The following is a 17660-nucleotide window of genomic DNA, read 5'->3' as shown; positions in this document are numbered from 1 at the left end:
ATCTCTCTCTCTGCGGTCCATGCTCTCTCCCTCTCCTTCCTCTCTCCATCTGCTCCCTCTCTCTCTTCATCCCTCCCTCTTCTCTTCTCTCTCCATCTCCTCCATTCTCACTTCATTCTTTCTTCCCGCCTCTTCTTTTTTTTTTCATTCTCTTCTCCTCTCTCCCACTCTCTTCTCTCTCCATCTCTCCCTCTCTCTCCATCTCTCCCTCCTCCTCTCTCCTCCATCTCTCTCCCTCTCTCTCTCTCTCTCCATCTCTCTCCTCTCTCCATCTTCTCTCTCTCTCTCTCTCTCTCTCTCCATCTCTCCCTCCTCTCTCATCTCTCCTCTCTCTCTTCTCTCCTTCCATCTCCTCTCTCTCTCTCCATCTCTCTCCTCTCTCTCCATCTCTCCCTCTCTCTTCATCTCTCCCTCTCTCTTCTCTCTCCATCTCTCCCTCTTCTCTTCATCTCTCCCTCTCTCTTCTCTCTCCATCTCTCCCTCTCTCTTCATTCTCTCCTCTCTCTTCTCTCTCCATCTCTCCTTCTCTCTCATCTCTCCCCTCTCCTCTTCTCTCTCCATCTCTCCCTCTCTCTTCTCTCTCCCTCTCTCTTCTCTCTCCCATCTCTCCCCTCTCTTCATCTCTCCCTCACTCTTCTCTCTCCATCTCTCCCTATCTCTCTATCTATCCCTTGCTCTTCTCTCTCTCTCCCTTCATATCTTCTCTCTACTATCGCAATCCGTTGGGGCATGGACTCTACAAAGTGTCGAAAGCGTTCTGCAGGGATGCTGGCCAATGTTGACTCAAAGGGTTCCCACAGATGTGTCAAGTTGGCTGGATGTCCTTCGGTGGTGGACCATTCTTGATAGACACGGGAAACTGTTTAGCGTGAAAAACCCAGCAACGTTGCAGTTCTTGACACAAACCAGTGCGCCTGGCACCTACTACCATACCTTGCCCATTCACCCTCTGATTGGCACACATACACAATCCATGCCTCAGTTGTCTCAAGGCTTAAAAATCCTTCTTTAAACGGTCTCCTCCGTTTCATCTACACTGATTGAAGTGGATTTAACAAGTGACATTAATAAGGGTTCATAGCTTTCACCTGGTCAGTCTATGTAAGGGAAAGAGCAGGTGTTCATAATGTTTTGTACACTCAGTGTATGTGCCCGGACAGATGAACTGTGCCACCTGGAGAAGGATTTTTAGCTAGATAATTTCCTCTTCCAAAAGGAGGGCGCTTCCTTCTTAATGAACAGAATTGAGTTTCTTCCGGGTGAATACTTCACACATATCCCATAAAAGGCACTCAGAACCAACAGTATGATAGTGAACCACAGCAAAACTATGTCATCTATCTTACATTATGTACTTTTCCACAACAGAGAGAACAGACAGACTCCAAAAAGCAGGAGCTGAACCAAAGAGGTCTGTAAAGGAGTGGAGGATTGGACTCCATAAAACACAGACAGGTAAGCCCTAGCCCTAGGATGTTGGACTTGTGGAGATCTGAAAAGATGGGATAGGTGTAAGCAATAGTAAAAATTGCACATAGACTATCAGAGGACAAGGTGGGTCTGTCAACGTGTTGATTATACTTAATCCAATCAATTCAGATCTTTGTTAATTTTCATTGACGCTACTTTCACCAAGAAGGCTCAGTTGTTGAGCAGCATAGGTTTTACACTGTGACCTCAGACTGTATAAGGTGTTCCAAGTTCTTGGGCTGCATAACATCTAGGTTAGTGCTATCCGGATTCCTTGGGACGTCCCTACCCTTACCCCGTCCCAACCTTGACATTGGGACATCCCAAGGATCTTGTTTAGACTTTTCCATATCATCTAGATTCTTGGGTGTTGTCCCTAGCTGCACCTGGGTCTGGTGGGTTGCCTTTTAGACCGTATGTGATATAACCAGCAATTCTGTTGTTTTTTGAAAGGTGAATATCCTGTCCTATGAGGCTCAGTTCTATGATGTGTGGTGTGTCAGATTACGCCTTTCTTAACACAACAATCACCATTTACTGCACTTACACAGCAAGCAGAGCAGAGCTCAGTCTTCTCCAACTCTGTTCAGGAGAGATAGTGGGTTTGCAGGCTTTTGTTCCAGTCCAGCACTAATACACCTGATTCAGCTAATTTTGGTCTAGGTTAACGACCATGATTGGTTGATTATTTGAAACAGGTGCGTTAGTGGTCGGCTGAAACAAAAGCACACTCTGTTTCTCTCTAGGACCTGTGTTGACGATGCCTGGAAACTGGGTACAAACTGTTCACTGTCTGAATAGACCCCAGCGGCAATAATAGACCCCAGGGACAATAATAGATTTTCTTTTCATAATTTGGTCCTGCAACATTCAAATCACATACAGTATATGACATTCAGTATGTAGTACAAGTGTGTTAATACAAACCCTTCAGTTGGCAATGCTATGGCTACAAAATATAGACTTTACTGTATGGTTAGCTTTCTGTAACTCTGGAAAACATGTTATTTTAAAGGCCTGTCTTGGCTCTGTGTGATCCCTCATCACCTACATTTAACATTGTATCTTTTACAATAGATGGCTGACAGAAGAGCTGCCTTACAGCTGAAACAGACAGGTAAGTTGATGCAATAACGGGTGTGGGTCTGATGTAATTATTGAGGCCAAGTGAGTTTCAGACTACTGCCTTATTAGGGAAAGTAGTACTGTAACCGTATCCCTGACATAGCATAGGTCGCCTAGGGGCTTTTACCTCTGTAGCTAGAATAGTGACACCTCCCCTAAAAGTTTGGAACAACAGGTTGAGGTGACATTCGGGAGAAAAAAAATCTAGACCTAGTATGGGATCCTCCAAATACTGCAAACACTTGAAGCACAGAACATTGTACGGTGTAAGAATTGACATAAAGTGAGCATCAAAAGTATTGGGACAGGACACATTTTTGTTGTTGTTGATGAGTGAGAAAGTTAGACACACAAATATCATACCCCCACAAAAATGCTAACCTCCCCTGTTATTGTAATAGTGAGAGGTTAGCATCGCTTGAGGGTATGATATTTGTGCGTCTAACTTTCTCATTCATCATTATTCATGATTCATTCAGGACTATCCATAATCATGGTAGCATCCACATTAATGTAGAAGTGTTTAGAAACATATTGTATTCTTATTTATAAAAAATGTGACTCTATTCATATCTATTAGGCACAAACTAACCTGAAACACAACCAAAACAAACAGCAAATGCATCCAATAAATGTGTAGTCACCAGCTTGATGTAGTCATTGCGTGGTATGAATATGGGACCAAATACTTTTTACTACTTTAATATACATTATTTAATTTGTCCCAATACTTTTGGTCCCCTAAAATGGGAGTACAAAAAGTGCTGTAATTTTTAAACGGTTCACCCGATATGGATGAAAATACCGTAAAATTAAAGCTGACAGTTTGCACTTCATAGTCATGGTATCATTTCAAATCCAAAGTGTCACTGCCTCAACACTTTTTTGCTCACCATATGTGACAGATTTCACAAGGAAGAGATGGTTATGACAGCAGACTTTGAACACCAACTTCATCACCCAATCATAACATTCAATCAAGTAACACAATAGCTAGTGGACATTATTACCTCAATATAGGGGATGATTTTACAGGAGAACTCCCCCAACAGCCAATTCTTGGTCAGTTCATGGAAGATCACCAGGGGCAGGCAAAAAAAGATGACAACAAAATCCCATAGGGCGAGATTGGCTAGAAGAGAATTTGAAATACTTCTCATGTAGTAGTTGTGGCACACAATGCACATGATTGCTATATTCCCAATTAATCCAACAGTGAAAATGATGACCGAAATGATCATGATGGCATATGCCCCATATGATTCTGCTGTTACGGGGTAAAATGGGTTTTTTACATCTTTCCTCCTAGTTTGAGGATTGAGAGGAATCAGTGGGGTATAGTCCTGGAGGTCTGGCAGAGTGAACTGTTCATAATCAGTGGAATGAAATGGCATGTCTGTTGACTGGTTCTGGGCCATAGGTTTAGGCAGCGGTTCCCACGTGGACAGCGGTGTGTCCAAAGACGCATCTGACAGCAAGGTTGGCTCGCTTATTTTGTTACCTTTTTTACTGCCATCCTTCGCATTTCTTCTCCGACGGTCTGCAGTTGCTCTTTTGTGTATGCAGATCCGGTTGTGCTCGTCACGGTGGTGTCCTCCTCGCTTATGTCTCGTGGAGGGCTTTAAATGAATGTATACACCATCTCGCGTTTCCATGGCTGCATGCTTCTCCGTGTCCAACTTTTCCTCCATCAGCCTTTTTGACTCGCCTTCCTCGGGTAACCAAATGGGTTCTGTTCCATTTGACGAATTGCTTTTGCGCATTGTTATTTCATTCATAACCCTTTTCGTATTGAATGAAGTCCCATTTAAGTTATCCATCCATGTCCTAACCACATCCCAAGAGGATGAACTTGGAGTATGCACCCTTTTATTGTCAATTTCGTTGATAACTCTGCCATACGACGAGTGCAATCTCTGACTATCACTATCGGTTTTGTGTAAATTCCCGATAGTGACAGCGGTTTCATAATGTCTAGGAATCAAATTTGTCTTCTCCCCGTGTATTTGCTTGAACACATTCTCGCTCCAAAGAGAGAAACACAGTAATCTTAAGAGTAGTACCAGCATTGTTTATTCTAAAACACGCAACAATAGTATATTGTATTCCAAATATATTTATCCATGGATGATTACCACATCGGAGAGACGACAGAAACAAAGCCAAACCTTCATTCCATAGTTGTCAACACCACTTCGAATTAAATAAAGTGCACTTGGCAATTGACAGGTGCGTCTCCGAAATGCGACAAAGTAAAGTTCAACAACGGTTGTTTTCTCACCATGTGAAGTAGGGTATGTTTGAATTTCGTCTGTGCCTCTGAATATATAACAGATTGTAAAAGGGTTATTAAATGGACACAAGATAGCATTTCCTATTCAAAAGCATTTGCTTCTAGGTCCGAAAAGCGCCCTGGACGGTTATTACTGGTACCCACGATCCGGGCGCCCAGAGTCGGAGATGGAGTGCGTATTGTCCGGGATGTGCCAAGCTCTGTCTGGAGCTGCGCACATGAGCATCACGGAGAGAAGAGACGGGCTCCCCTGGCGGCTAACCCGGATCTGTTCAACTAAATCAGTCAGCATCACTCAACCACGTCAGACAATGTTTCTCCTTGAAATAGTAGTAGCCTACAAATGTTTTTTTGTTTTGCTGGAGGTTTATCTCTGTTGAGAACCTAGAGGGCGTTTTTTTGTGCAACTTTCCAACAACATGATTCACTGCAACTAGACGTTTATGTTCAGCGTGGTGGCTTGTTGTATAAGGACTACTGTACACATCAATGGATATGGCCTGGACTGCAGGACCACAACGTGTAAAAGGCATCTCACGGTTGCGCTGTATTGGGGCGCTCGGGTTCATGGAAGCAAAGCATTCATTGTCTTTTTGTGTAAACTAAACAGGGGCCCATGCTTTCAGCAATTCCAAAAACACCAGCATACTATTGGCTATACAATTTTACCGCCACATTCAGTGGACAGGAGTTAAAGTAACTGTCCAGGGTTTCCAGATCTCTATGAAATATTACTTATAATTAATTACAAAATGAGTGGAATAGTTTCCTTCCAAAAAACAGTAATTAAGTATGTTCATCTTTTCTGTGTTGGAATGGTGTGGGGGTACCCCAATAACAGAATGGTGTGGGGGTACCCCAATAACAGAATGGTGTGGGGTACCCCAATAACAGAATGGTGTGGGGGTACCCCAATAACAGAATGGTGTGGGGGTACCCCAATAACAGAATGGTGTGGCCATATGCATTTGACAAAAAATATTTACGCTAGTATTCAGCTGACTGGCCAGATCATCCTCCTCCGGAGTATGACATCATACTCTGTGAGAAAATAACAATTATCAGTTGTGGCTGCTTTGGATGATGTATTGTTGTCTCTGTCTTCTTGCCTTTTGTGCCCAATAATGTTTGTACCATGTTTTGTGCTGTGACCATGTTGTGTTTCTACCATGGTGTGTTGTCATGTGTTGCTGCCTTGCTCTGTTGTTGTCTTACGTCTCTCTTTATGTAGTGTTGTGTTGTCTCTCTTGTCATGATGGGTGTTTTGTCCTATATATATATGTATATAAAAGAAAACGTTTAATCCCAACCCCGTCCCCGCTGGAGGCATTTTGCATTTTGGTAGGCCGTCAATGTAAATAAGAATTTGTTCTTAACTGACTTGCCTAATTAAATAAAGGTTAAATAAAATAAAACAAAAAGAATAGTCTGTTTGAGATACAAGTGAGGTGGGATTTTTGATGTTTTTTTCCCTCTAATTTATGCTTTGGCCACAAACACAAGTATAGAATAAGTCAACACAATGATGTGGGAATGAGTTAACAGGATATTAACTTTTGAAAGTGAGATTTCACCTCCTGAGTGGCGCAGTGGTCTAAGGCACTGCACCACAGTGCTAGCTGTGCCACTAGAGGTCCTGGTTTGAGTCCAGGCTCTGTCGCAACCAGCCGCGACCGGGAGACCGGCACGCAATTGGCCCAGCGTTGTCCGGGTTATGGGAGGGTTTGGCCGGCAGGGATGTTCTTGTCCCATCACGCACTAGCGACTCCTGTGGCGGGCCGGGCGCATTAGATGCTGACACGGTCGCCAGGTGCACTGTGTTTCCTCCAACACATTGGTGTGGCTGGCTTCTGGGTTAAGTGGGCATTGTGTCAAGAAGCTGTGCGGCTTGGCTAGGTTGTGACCGTCACCTCTCCCGAGTCCGTACGGGAGTTGCAGCGATGGAACAAGACTGTAACTACCAATTGGATACCATGAAATTGGGGTGAAAAAAAAGGTTACCAAAAAAATTAAAAATTAAAATAAACGTGAGAAAATACGTCAGATTTCACTGTACAGTTACTTTTGTTATCTAAGTACCTGGGTCTATCATGTCATACACAGACAAGTATAATACATGTAATCACCGTAGCTTTTACACACAGCTTATTGGCACCCCCTGGGGAAAATGGTAGCAACAATAAAAACTATTTAAGCTATAGCAAAATATGATGTGTCATTCAATATAAAAATAAACAGAAGAACATAACAGAAAATAAACAATTGACTCCAATCTAGGTTTGAGCAGTCCTGGATAATTGCAATTAGAGTGTGTGATTATGCTACTTTACTTTATGTAGCTATTAAGTTTAATTTTACAGGGACAGTGCACATTCATCAACATTACTGTAAAAGTGCCAGTTTAAGCCAACTGCAGACCGATTGCCTTGGGATAAGGGTTGTTAATAACCAATTGAAGCATGTTTGGTGAATTTTTATATCTCACTCGGATGTTAACCTGGACTAATGGGCGTTAGGCAACACTCATTGGTGTTATTTGCTCTAATGATATCATTGATAATTGACTAATTAGTTATTAAAACCTCTACGGGATCAGTGTTCCCCCCGCGGGACGGTAGAGCTAACGTGCGCTAATGTGATTAGCATGACGTTGTAAGTAACAAAAAAATTCCCAGGACACAGACATGTCTTATATGGGCAGAAAGTTTAAATTCTTGTTAATCGAACTGCACTGTCCTTTACAGTAGCTATTACAGTGAAAAAATACCATGCTATTGTTTGAGGAGAGTGGCAACTGGTTTGATACATTCACCTCTGAAGGTAAATAATGTACTTACATTCAGTAATCTTGCTCTGATTTGTCATCCTGAGGGTCCCAGAGATAAAATGTAAAATAGTTGTGTTTGATAAAATACATTTTTATATTAAAATGTAGGAACTGGGTTCTACAGTTTGAACAGCTGCTGTGTCTGCCCCCCCCCCCCACTACCAAGATAATCTGATTTGCAGCACAAACAATGAATAAGACTAGGATGTGCACCACTTTTCTCTGGATAAGTGTGCCTGCTAAATTAGTAGAATGTAAATAAATGTAAGTGTAACAGTATAACTTTAAACTGTCCCCTCGCCCCGACACGGGCGCGAACCAGGGACCCTCTGCACACATCAACAACTGACACCCACGAAGCGTCGTTACCCATCGCTCCACAAAAGCCGCGGCCCTTGCAGAGCAAGGGGAAACCCTACTTAAGTCTCAGAGCAAGTGACGTAACTGATTGAAATGCTAGTAGCGCATACCCGCTAACTAGCTAGCCATTTCACATCCGTTACACTCACCCCCCTTTCAACCTCCTCCTTTTCCGCAGCAACCAGTGATCCGGGTCACGGCACCAATGTAACAGTATAACTTTAAACTGTCCCCTCGCCCCGACACGGGCGCGAACCAGGGACCCTCTTCAACAACTGACACCCACGAAGCGTCGTTACCCATCGCTCCACAAAAGCCGCGGCCCTTGCAGAGCAAGGGGAAACCCTACTTAAGTCTCAGAGCAAGTGACGTAACTGATTGAAATGCTAGTAGCGCATACCCGCTAACTAGCTAGCCATTTCACATCCGTTACATAAGCAAAAAATCTTCAAGCCCAGTCTGCTCTAAGCAGCCATCCAGGGAGCAGCAACTTAGCTTACGGCACAAGCCTAAAATAGAGACAAAGTTCCCTCTCCACAATCTCTCTCACAGGCCGTGTCATCGCTGAATATGATGTGTTAAGAGTCATAGAGACATTTCATCCTGTGTATTGGACTTAAGGTATGCTGTTGTTTAAAAGAAAGGAAATCTGCACCACAGTTTTTCACTTAATGCCAACAGAAGAGTTGGTCTATGAACTTGGTCAAAACAAAGAGGAAAAACTACTTTAGGTACGGAAGTTCTCACAGCTCTGTCTCACACACGGGTCCTGTGTGGCTCAGTTGGCAAAAATCGTGGCACTAGCAAAAGTCAGGGTTGTGGGTTCAATTCCTGCAGGGATCACATACAAACACGCACTGTACTGCAAGTTGCATTGGATAAAGCATCTGCTAAGATGCATATTATATTATAATGCACCCATATATTACTTTCAAACTATACTGAACATCTCATTAAAAAGGGAGTGAGAAGAATGTCCCTGCCAGAAAGTGCACTATGCTAAGCAAATTCCGCACAGGATTATTTACGATAGACTGCTACTCACCTTTGTACAGAACGACCACTATGCCACCAGCACAAGCTTCTTTCCACCGTAGCTCCTTCCTGACACCATGTAGCAGTGTATTCCACTGTATAAATTTGCTTCACTGTGAATATCCATTTCAGGGACATTGAAAACCCCTTTTGAAGCTTTGTCTGTGAGAAAGGTATGCCTGGGGGGGTGGGTTCTGTTGCGCTCTGCTCACACAAAGGGATGAAGTTACAGAGCAGGTGTTGATGTGGGTGGATTTTCACCAAGCGAACACTGGTTCCTCACAGCATGGATGATGCATACGGTACAAAACCAGGGTTCAGGAAATCAGACTAAAGCTGACATCAAAAAGTCCCCTGCCAACTGCATTACAGCACACATCAACATCACTCCAGGCACCAGAGTCTTATTCATCTTGCTAATCATTTTGATCAGTGTGCCCTTGACTTAGGAGCCATTGGGCTATACACTGAGTACACAAAATATTAAGAACATCTGCTCTTTCCATTACATAGACTGGCCAGGTGAAAGCTATGATTCCTTTATTGACGTCACTTGTTAAATCCACTTCAGTCAGCGTAGATGAAATGGAGGAGACAGGTTAAAGAAGGAGTTTTAAGCCTTAAGACAATTGAGACATGGATTGTGTATGTATGCCATTCAGAGAGCGAATGGGCAAGACAAAAAATGCAAGTGCCTTTGAACAAGGTATGGTAGTAGGTGCTAGGCACACCGGTTTGAGCTGCTGGGTTTTCACGCTCAACAGTTTCCTGTGTGTATCAAGAATGGTCCGCCAACCAAAGGACTTCCAGCCAACATTGGCCAGCATCCCTGCGGAACGCTTTCGACACTTTGTAGAGTCCATGCCCCAACGGATTGAGGCTGTTCTGAGGGCAAAAGGGGGGGGGNGGGGGCAACTCAATATCTCAATATTAGGAAGGTGTTCCAAATGTTTGATATATTCTGTGCATATTACCTGCTGTTGGCAGTATCCGCCTGATTGATTTGCTATACAGGACTTAAACTCTCACAATTACCTAAATCAGAAGAATGCATCCGGTAATTAGCTTCTTGGCTGTTTCAACCAATGTTTTATCTGTTTATTGCAGATGCAGTGTTTCCCCTCTATTCATTTAGCAGCGGGCATTTTTTTGTTGCTGCCATTTAGATTTTCTTTTTAATGGTAAAACGTTTTCAGTGTAAACTTAAAATCAGATATAAAGTACAGTATCTACACAAGATAATGGAGCTATATATGCATTTTTAACAAGATCTTTGAGAACTAACTACGCCCAAATAAAAACTACAGTTGGGGAGAATCTAAAATTCCCATTGGTGCCCCCATTGATTTTGTTATGTTTGAGTCACTCAGAAAGCATTAGAACAAAAAATAGCGATAGCATAATGTGTAGAACTGCAGGACACTAGGTTGAAAACAGTAAAATGTTCTCTCCACCCTATGATAAAATGTGTAGAATTGCAGTAAAAAAAGCTTATAAGGAACTGCCCAGTGAAAATCCAACTTTTAATAGTTCATGTTTTGTTAACTCATACGTAAATAATGTTGTTGACCCTGTGCTATACTTGTATTTGTGGCCAAAGCAGAAGTTGTAGAATTTTTTTACCAAAATTCCAAGAACAACAAGACTGGCCACTAACATCATTAGCCTAATAATCAAACATGATCAAGTAATACATTAGAAACCAAAACCTCCATAGCGTTCATAACACATTTCACTGATACACCACCCGATGGAGCCCTAGAGCTACATGGACAATAGAACGTCACTACTAGTTCCCAGTGAACTATATCCATTTCAGCCACATTACCTCGGGCCATGAAGCCCATCATAAAACAATCGATCACCCACAGATGAACTCCATTGAGAATGTGCTTTTAGAACCCATCAGGTGCCAGTGAAATTCGAAGATAATTAAGAACTATCAGTAGGCATTGAGCACAGAAATAGTAATTCTATGGTTTTGACATGACATCATTCCACCCTGCGGCGGCCCTGGGTTGAAAGTGCCTACTGTAATGATATCCAATTAAAAACGTAATATATTCTTTTTGCTGCAATTAAGCAGATGCAAACCTTCAAATCTGTCCCTATAAAGGCTACAGAAGAAATAGTGTGATATGATGTAGAGCAGTGGTTCCCAAACTTTTTATAGTCCCGTACCCCTTCAAACATTCAACCTCCAGCTGTGTACCCCCTCTAGCACCAGGGTCAGCACACTCTCAAATGTTTTTTGGCGTCATTGTAATCATCCTGCCACACACACTTTACAATACATTTATTAAACATAAGAATGAGTGTGAGTTTGTGTCACAACCCTGCTCGTGGGAATTGACAAAGAGATCTTATAGGACCAGAGCACAAATAATAATCAATAATTTTGCTCTTTATTTAGCCATCTTACATATAAAACCTTATTTGTTCATAAAAAATTGGGAATAACTCACCACAGGTTAATGAGAATGGTGTGCTAGAAAGGATGCACATAACTCTGCAATGTTGGGTTGTATTGGAGAGAGTCACAGTCTAAAATAATTTTCCACACACAGTCTGTGCCTGTATTTCTTTTTTTTGTGCTAGTGAGGGCCGAGAATCCACTCTCACATAGGTATGTGGTTGCAAAGGGAATCCGTGTCTTAACAGCTTGCCAAGGCAGGATACTCTGAACGCAGCCCTATCCAGAAATCTGGCAGTGGCTTCTGATTAAATTAGATTTTCACAGAACCATTTGTTGCAATTTTGATGAGGCTCTCTTGTTCAGATATCGGTAAGTGGACTGAGGCAGGGCATGAAAGGGACAACGAATCCAGTTGTTTGTGTCGTCCGTTTCAGGAAAGATTCTGCTCACTCAGGTGCTTCGCTATATCACATTTGACATTGTCTGTAAACTTGAGTTGATTTGCACACAAAAAATCATACAACAATGGAAAGACATGTTGTTGTCCTTGTTAATGCAGACAAAGAAGAGCCACAACGTCTTAATCATAGCCTAAATTTCATCCTGCACAATGAATATATTTGTGGAGTCCCTGTAATCCTAGATTCAGATCATACAGGCGAGAAAAAACATGACCCAGATAGGCCAGTCGTGTGAGAAACTCGTCATCATGCAAGCGGTCAGACAAGTGAAAATTATGGCCAGTAAAGAACATTTTAAGCTTATCTCTCAATTCAAAAAAACGTGTCAATACTTTCCTCCTTGATAACCAGCACACTTCTGTATGTTGTAAAAGCGTTAAATTGTCGCTGCCCATATCATTGCATAGTGCAGAAAATACACGAGAGTTCAAGGGCCTTGCTTTAACAAATTTAACCATTTTCACTGTAGTGTCCAAAACGTCTTTCAAGCTGTCAGGCATTCCCTTGGCAGCAAGAGCCTCTCGAGGGATGCTGCAGTGTACCCAAGTGGCGTTGGGAGCAACTGCTTGCATGCGCGTTACCACTCCACTATGTCTCCCTGTTTCCCTTAATTATTTGTCATGGCTTTTGTGCCATCAGTACAGATACCAACAAATCTTGACCACCAAAGTCGATTTGATGTCACAAAGCTGTCCAGTACCTTAAAAATATCCTCTCCTGTTGTCCTGGTTTCCAGAAGAGGATGTCTTCCTTAATTGACCCCCCATAAATGTAACGGACAGATACCAGGAGCTGTGCCAGGCCCACCACATCTGCTGACTCATCCAGATGTCAGTGAATTATATGCGTTACTTCTATGCAAAGCAGTAATTGTTTCAAAACATCTCCTGCCATGTCACTGATGCGTCGTGAAACAGTGTTGTTTGATGAAGGCATTGTCTGCAAAGTTTTTGGGGCATTTTCCCCCAGCATTGTCCCAGCCATATCTGCGGCAGCAGGAAGAATTAAGTCCTCTACAATAGTATGGGGATTGCCTGTCCTAGCCACTCGGTAGCTCACCATATAAGACGCTTCTAGCCCCTTCTTATTAATGGTATCTCTTGCTTTTTTACCTGTCTTACTCCTCAAAAGTCATCTTAATTCTCACTTATTTTTCAAATTGGCATGTTTCGTTTCTAAATGTCTACGCAAGAGTGAAGGTTTCAACGAGTTGTGAGATAATACTTTTGCACATATAACACACTGTGGCTGAGGAAAGGCACTACTCCCAATGTACAGTTGAAGTCGGAAGTTTACATGCACTTAGGTTGGAGTCATTAAAACTCATTTTTCAACCACTCCACAATTTTCTTGTTAACAAACTATAGTTTTGGCAAGTCAGTTAGGACATCTACTTTGTGCATGACACCAAGTCATTTTTCCAACAATTATTTACACAGATCATTTCACTGTATCACAATTCCTTTGGGTCAGAAGTTTACATACACTAAGTTGACTGTGCATTTAACAGCTTGGAAAATTCCAGAAAATGATGTCACGGCTTTAGAAGCTTCTGATAGGTTAATTGACATAATTTGAGTCAATTGGAGGTGTACCTGTGGATATGTTTCATGGCCTACCTTCAAACTACAGTGCTTCTTTGCTTGACATCATGGAAAATCAAAAGAAATCAGCCAAGACCTCAGAATGTTTTTTTTTGTAGACCTCCACAAGTCTGGTTCAACCTTGGGAGCAATTTCCAAATGCCTGAAGGTACCACGTTCTGTAACAAACAATAGTACGCAAGTATAAACACCATGGGACCACGCAGCAGTCATAGCCCAGGAAGGAGACGCGTTTTGTTTCCTAGAGATGAACGTACTTGGGTGCGAAAAGTGCAAATCAATCCCAGAACAACAGCAAAGGACCTTGTGAAGATGCTGGAGGAAACAGGTACAAAAGTATCTATATCCACAGTAAAATTAGTCCTGTATCAACATAACCTGAAAGGACGCTCACAAGGAAGAGGCCACTGCTCCAAAACTGCCATAAAAAAGCCAGACTACGGTTTGCAACTGCACATGGGGACAAAGATCGTACTTTTTGGAGAAATTGTCCTCTGGTCTGATGAACACAAAAATAGAACTATTTGGCCATAATGACCATCGTCATGATTGCAGGAAAAAGGGGGAGGCTTGCAGCCAAAATACCATCCCAACCGTGAAGCACGGGGGTAGCAGCATCATGTTGTGGGGTGCTTTGCTGCAGGAGGGACTGGTGCACTTCACAAAATAGATGGCCTCATGAGGAAGGAAAATTATGTGGATATATTGAGCAACAGCTCAAGACATTAGTCAGGAAGTTAAAGCTTGGTCACAAATGGGTCTTCCAAATGGACAATGACCCCAAGTATACTTCCAAAGTTGTGGCAAAATGGCTTAAGGACAACAAAGTCAAGAACATTGGGAGTGGCCATCACAAAGCCCTGACCTCAATCCTATAGAAAATGTGCGGGCAGAACTGAAAAAGCATGTGTGAGCAAGGAGGCCTACAAACCTGACTCAGTTACACCAGCCTGTCAGGAGGAATGGGCCATAATTCAACCAACTTATTGTGGGAAGCTTGTGGAAGGCTACCCGAAACATTTGACACAAGTTAAACATTTAAGGGCAATGCTACCAAATACAATTGAGTGTATGTAAACTTCTGACCCAATGTGATGAAAGAAATAAAATCTGAATAAATCATTCTCTCTACTATTATTCTGACATTTCACATTCTTAAAATAAAGTGGTGATCCTAACTGACCTAAGACTGAATTTTTACTAGGATTAAATGTCAGGAATTGTGAAACTGAGTTTAAATGTATTTGGCTACGGTGTATGTAAACTTCCGACTTCAACTGTAAGTGAACCCCAAATCAATGTAGTTCTCATCATATTTGCGCCTCTTCAATGGTCCAACGGCCCTGTCGGTTGTTCGGTGCTTTCCTGGGTAAGGGGGCAGTAGCCCTCGGCTGCATCAGATTCACAACTGTTAGTATCCATGCTAGCTGGACTAGCAACAAATGTAGATTTACTGATGCTAGCATTGGATGTGCTCGTGGAAGCAGAACAACTTGTGTCAGACAGGTGTAGTACTGCTGGCAGTAGCAGTACTACCAGTAGAGCTGGTATGTGTCTCTATGGACGCAGACCTTACTTTTTTTAACCATTTATCAATTTTCGGGCAAAAGGAATGAGAAGCAGCTACGTTTGGCTTCATATGGACCGTTAGTGGAATTCCCGTGAGAGAGTAACGGTTAATGTGATTGGATGTTAATTATTTGACATCGTCTTATTATTTCGCTGAAAAAAACATCACTAAATTGTATAGCCCCGTTGGAAAATCTAAATGGACTGTTTAGAATCACATTTTTATTTGGCGCACCTCCAACGGTATTGCGTGTACCCCCAGTTTGGGAATAGCCGATGTAGAGTATTCAACTCTTACCCTATGAGGTCCGGAGCCTGCTGGTTTTCTGTTCTACCTGATAATTAATTGCACACACACCTGGTCTCAGGTCTAAACCAGTCCCTGATTAGAGGGGAACTCTAATGCAGTGGAACTGGCTTCAAGGTACAGAGTTGAGTTTGAGGGATGTAGACAATAAAAATGACATGGTTAAATTCAAATTGACAACACAAATAATTTTCACATAATTTATTTCTAAGGGGAAAACAGAGTTTACACATACTGTCAATAAAGTACAAAACATATAAAATGTTGGTACAAAGGAGGAAATAAGACAAAGGAAATGGTCAGAGACACTCAAAGCCAGATACATTTCAGCCAATATAATTTGTTTTATTAATTTGGAGGTACACAACTGTATACAATATTCACAAATTATTATTTGGCATATACATGATATTCTGGTTGGTTGAGTGCTATGTGTCACTAGGTGCGGCGTAAGGGTGTGTATGTGGGTTAGTGCCTCTGGTATCAGTGTGGCAGATCTGGTAGCAGGCCCGTCTCTGGCCGTTCTCCTCCACTGTGTAGGCACTGAGACACAGGTCCATCCAGGGCCTCTCCGCTGGGCACAGGAAGGGAAAGGGCACAGACAAGACATGAATACACCACACAAAACCAAAACCAAATAAAATTACACCACACAAAACATAAATACACCACACAAAACATAAATACACCACACAAAACATAAATACACCACACAAAACATAAATACACCACACAAACATGCCGCACATACACCAAATTGACATCCGTAAATACATATTTTAGCCTCGTCTGCTCAGGAGGACATGTGAATACTAATTGCTGTCCAGTCACTTGCTCCGTTGCTGCAGTGCATTCACGCTCTGAGGGGCCATCTGCCTGGAAGCTCATCCAGCCTCATTGCTCACTAATGGGAAACCTCTACGCGCTGTTTGTCAATGCTTCATTAGAACCCACTGTTGATGTGGGGTTAAAAACTCTGCCCTTGAAATATTGACAAAAACATTCTCACTTCACAGGTCTATTTATGTGATAGTGATACATCCGTGGACAGTGCTGGAAGCAGCCTGCAGCAAAGCCTAAATAATAAGGGATGTTTCTGGACAGGGCCAATGAGTCACTGTAGCTCAGTTGGTAGAGCATGGCGCTTTCAACGCCAGGGTAGTGGGTTCAATTCCCAGACTACCCATATGTAAAAGTATGCATGCATGACTAAGTCGGTTGGATAAAAGCGTCTGCTAAATGGCATATTATTATTATAATATATGATTACCCGTGCTACTCCCTGGTGGGCAGAGTCTGTCCATGGTTTCCTGGACCCTGTCTTGTGCCTCCTGGTCAGCTGCTGTGTCCTCAGCTGACACGTGGAAGAAGGATTCCTGCCATAGGGTTAATGGCGTTACCAGTTAGACAACAAGAATACAACACACATAGAGCCCAAATACCCATGCAGACCTATGGGCACCAAGTTGAAAAGTATTTCAATGTGTTGTGTCTGTCTTGTCTCTTCATATGGACTGGCATCCATCCCCTCACGTACTGCATCTCTCCAGAGCAGGGCCTCCAGGGAGCCGGTGCCATCCTGCAGCTCAAGCTTCATCAGTAGGCCATACTGCAGCAGCTGCACCCCGAGAGCTGGGCGAGGGAAGAGAGCCGAGAGGAGAGCCATAACATTAAAACCACATGATTTAAGAGAGAGACCTGAGCAGAGGCAGGAGCGGACGCTTGGCGTAACTTTACAACCTAAGGTGCTGCTGAATCAGGAGGGAAGCCAGAACATAAAACTGAGGATTGGTGGAGTAACGAAACACAGCAGATGTAACATTAAAAGTGCCGGTGGAGAGGAGACATAAGATCAAAACAACTGAGGGTTCAGGAAAGGGGGAGGAGCCTAGTAACAAGAGGGAGAGAGAAGACAATACAGTCCAACCAGAAGAGGCTGGTGGGAGGAGCTATAGGAGGACTCATTGTAAAGACGAATGGAATAAATGGAATCAAACACAACAAACATATGGAAACCATGTCTGACTCCGTTCTATTCATTCCATTCCAGCAATTACAATGAGCCCTTCCTCCTATAGCTCCTCCCACCAGCCTCCCCTAGCTGAGGGCCTGGGGCAGAGAGAAGGTCAAGAATAGCCAGTACATTTAAAAGCGAAGAGAGGGATGAAGGTAATCCTAACATGATCAAAACGG

General features: G+C 42.7%; 2 protein-coding genes across 7 annotated transcripts in view; both read right to left on the bottom strand.

Moving 5' to 3' along the window:
• The window catches only part of LOC111971207 (prosaposin receptor GPR37), a 9214-nt gene extending 5043 nt beyond the window's left edge, over window positions 1-4171 (bottom strand). Inside the window, exon 1 of the mRNA XM_023997999.2 lies at window positions 4097-4171. Coding sequence (XP_023853767.1) covers window positions 4097-4120 — 24 coding nt within the window. The 5' untranslated portion in view covers window positions 4121-4171. The remainder of the gene's footprint in view (window positions 1-4096) is intronic.
• An 11484-nt stretch (window positions 4172-15655) lies between these two features.
• pot1 (protection of telomeres 1 homolog) overlaps window positions 15656-17660 on the bottom strand; it is a 48164-nt gene continuing 46159 nt past the window's right edge. For 5 of the 6 annotated variants that reach the window (XM_023998782.2, XM_023998785.2, XM_023998783.2 and 2 more), the window contains 3 exons: window positions 17005-17099; window positions 16738-16843; window positions 15656-16041 (listed from right to left, as the gene is read on the bottom strand). In XM_023998782.2, coding sequence (XP_023854550.1) covers window positions 15896-16041; window positions 16738-16843; window positions 17005-17099 — 347 coding nt within the window. In that variant the 3' untranslated portion in view covers window positions 15656-15895. Of the gene's footprint in view, window positions 16042-16737; window positions 16844-16919; window positions 17100-17660 lie in introns of all 6 variants that reach the window. The other variant, XR_011480718.1, reaches the window with a different exon arrangement.

The sequence above is a fragment of the Salvelinus sp. IW2-2015 genome, linkage group LG13, assembly GCF_002910315.2.
Source record: "Salvelinus sp. IW2-2015 linkage group LG13, ASM291031v2, whole genome shotgun sequence".
In the NCBI taxonomy this organism is placed as follows: Eukaryota; Metazoa; Chordata; class Actinopteri; order Salmoniformes; family Salmonidae; genus Salvelinus; species Salvelinus sp. IW2-2015.
This window is presented reverse-complemented; position numbering and strand designations above follow the sequence as displayed.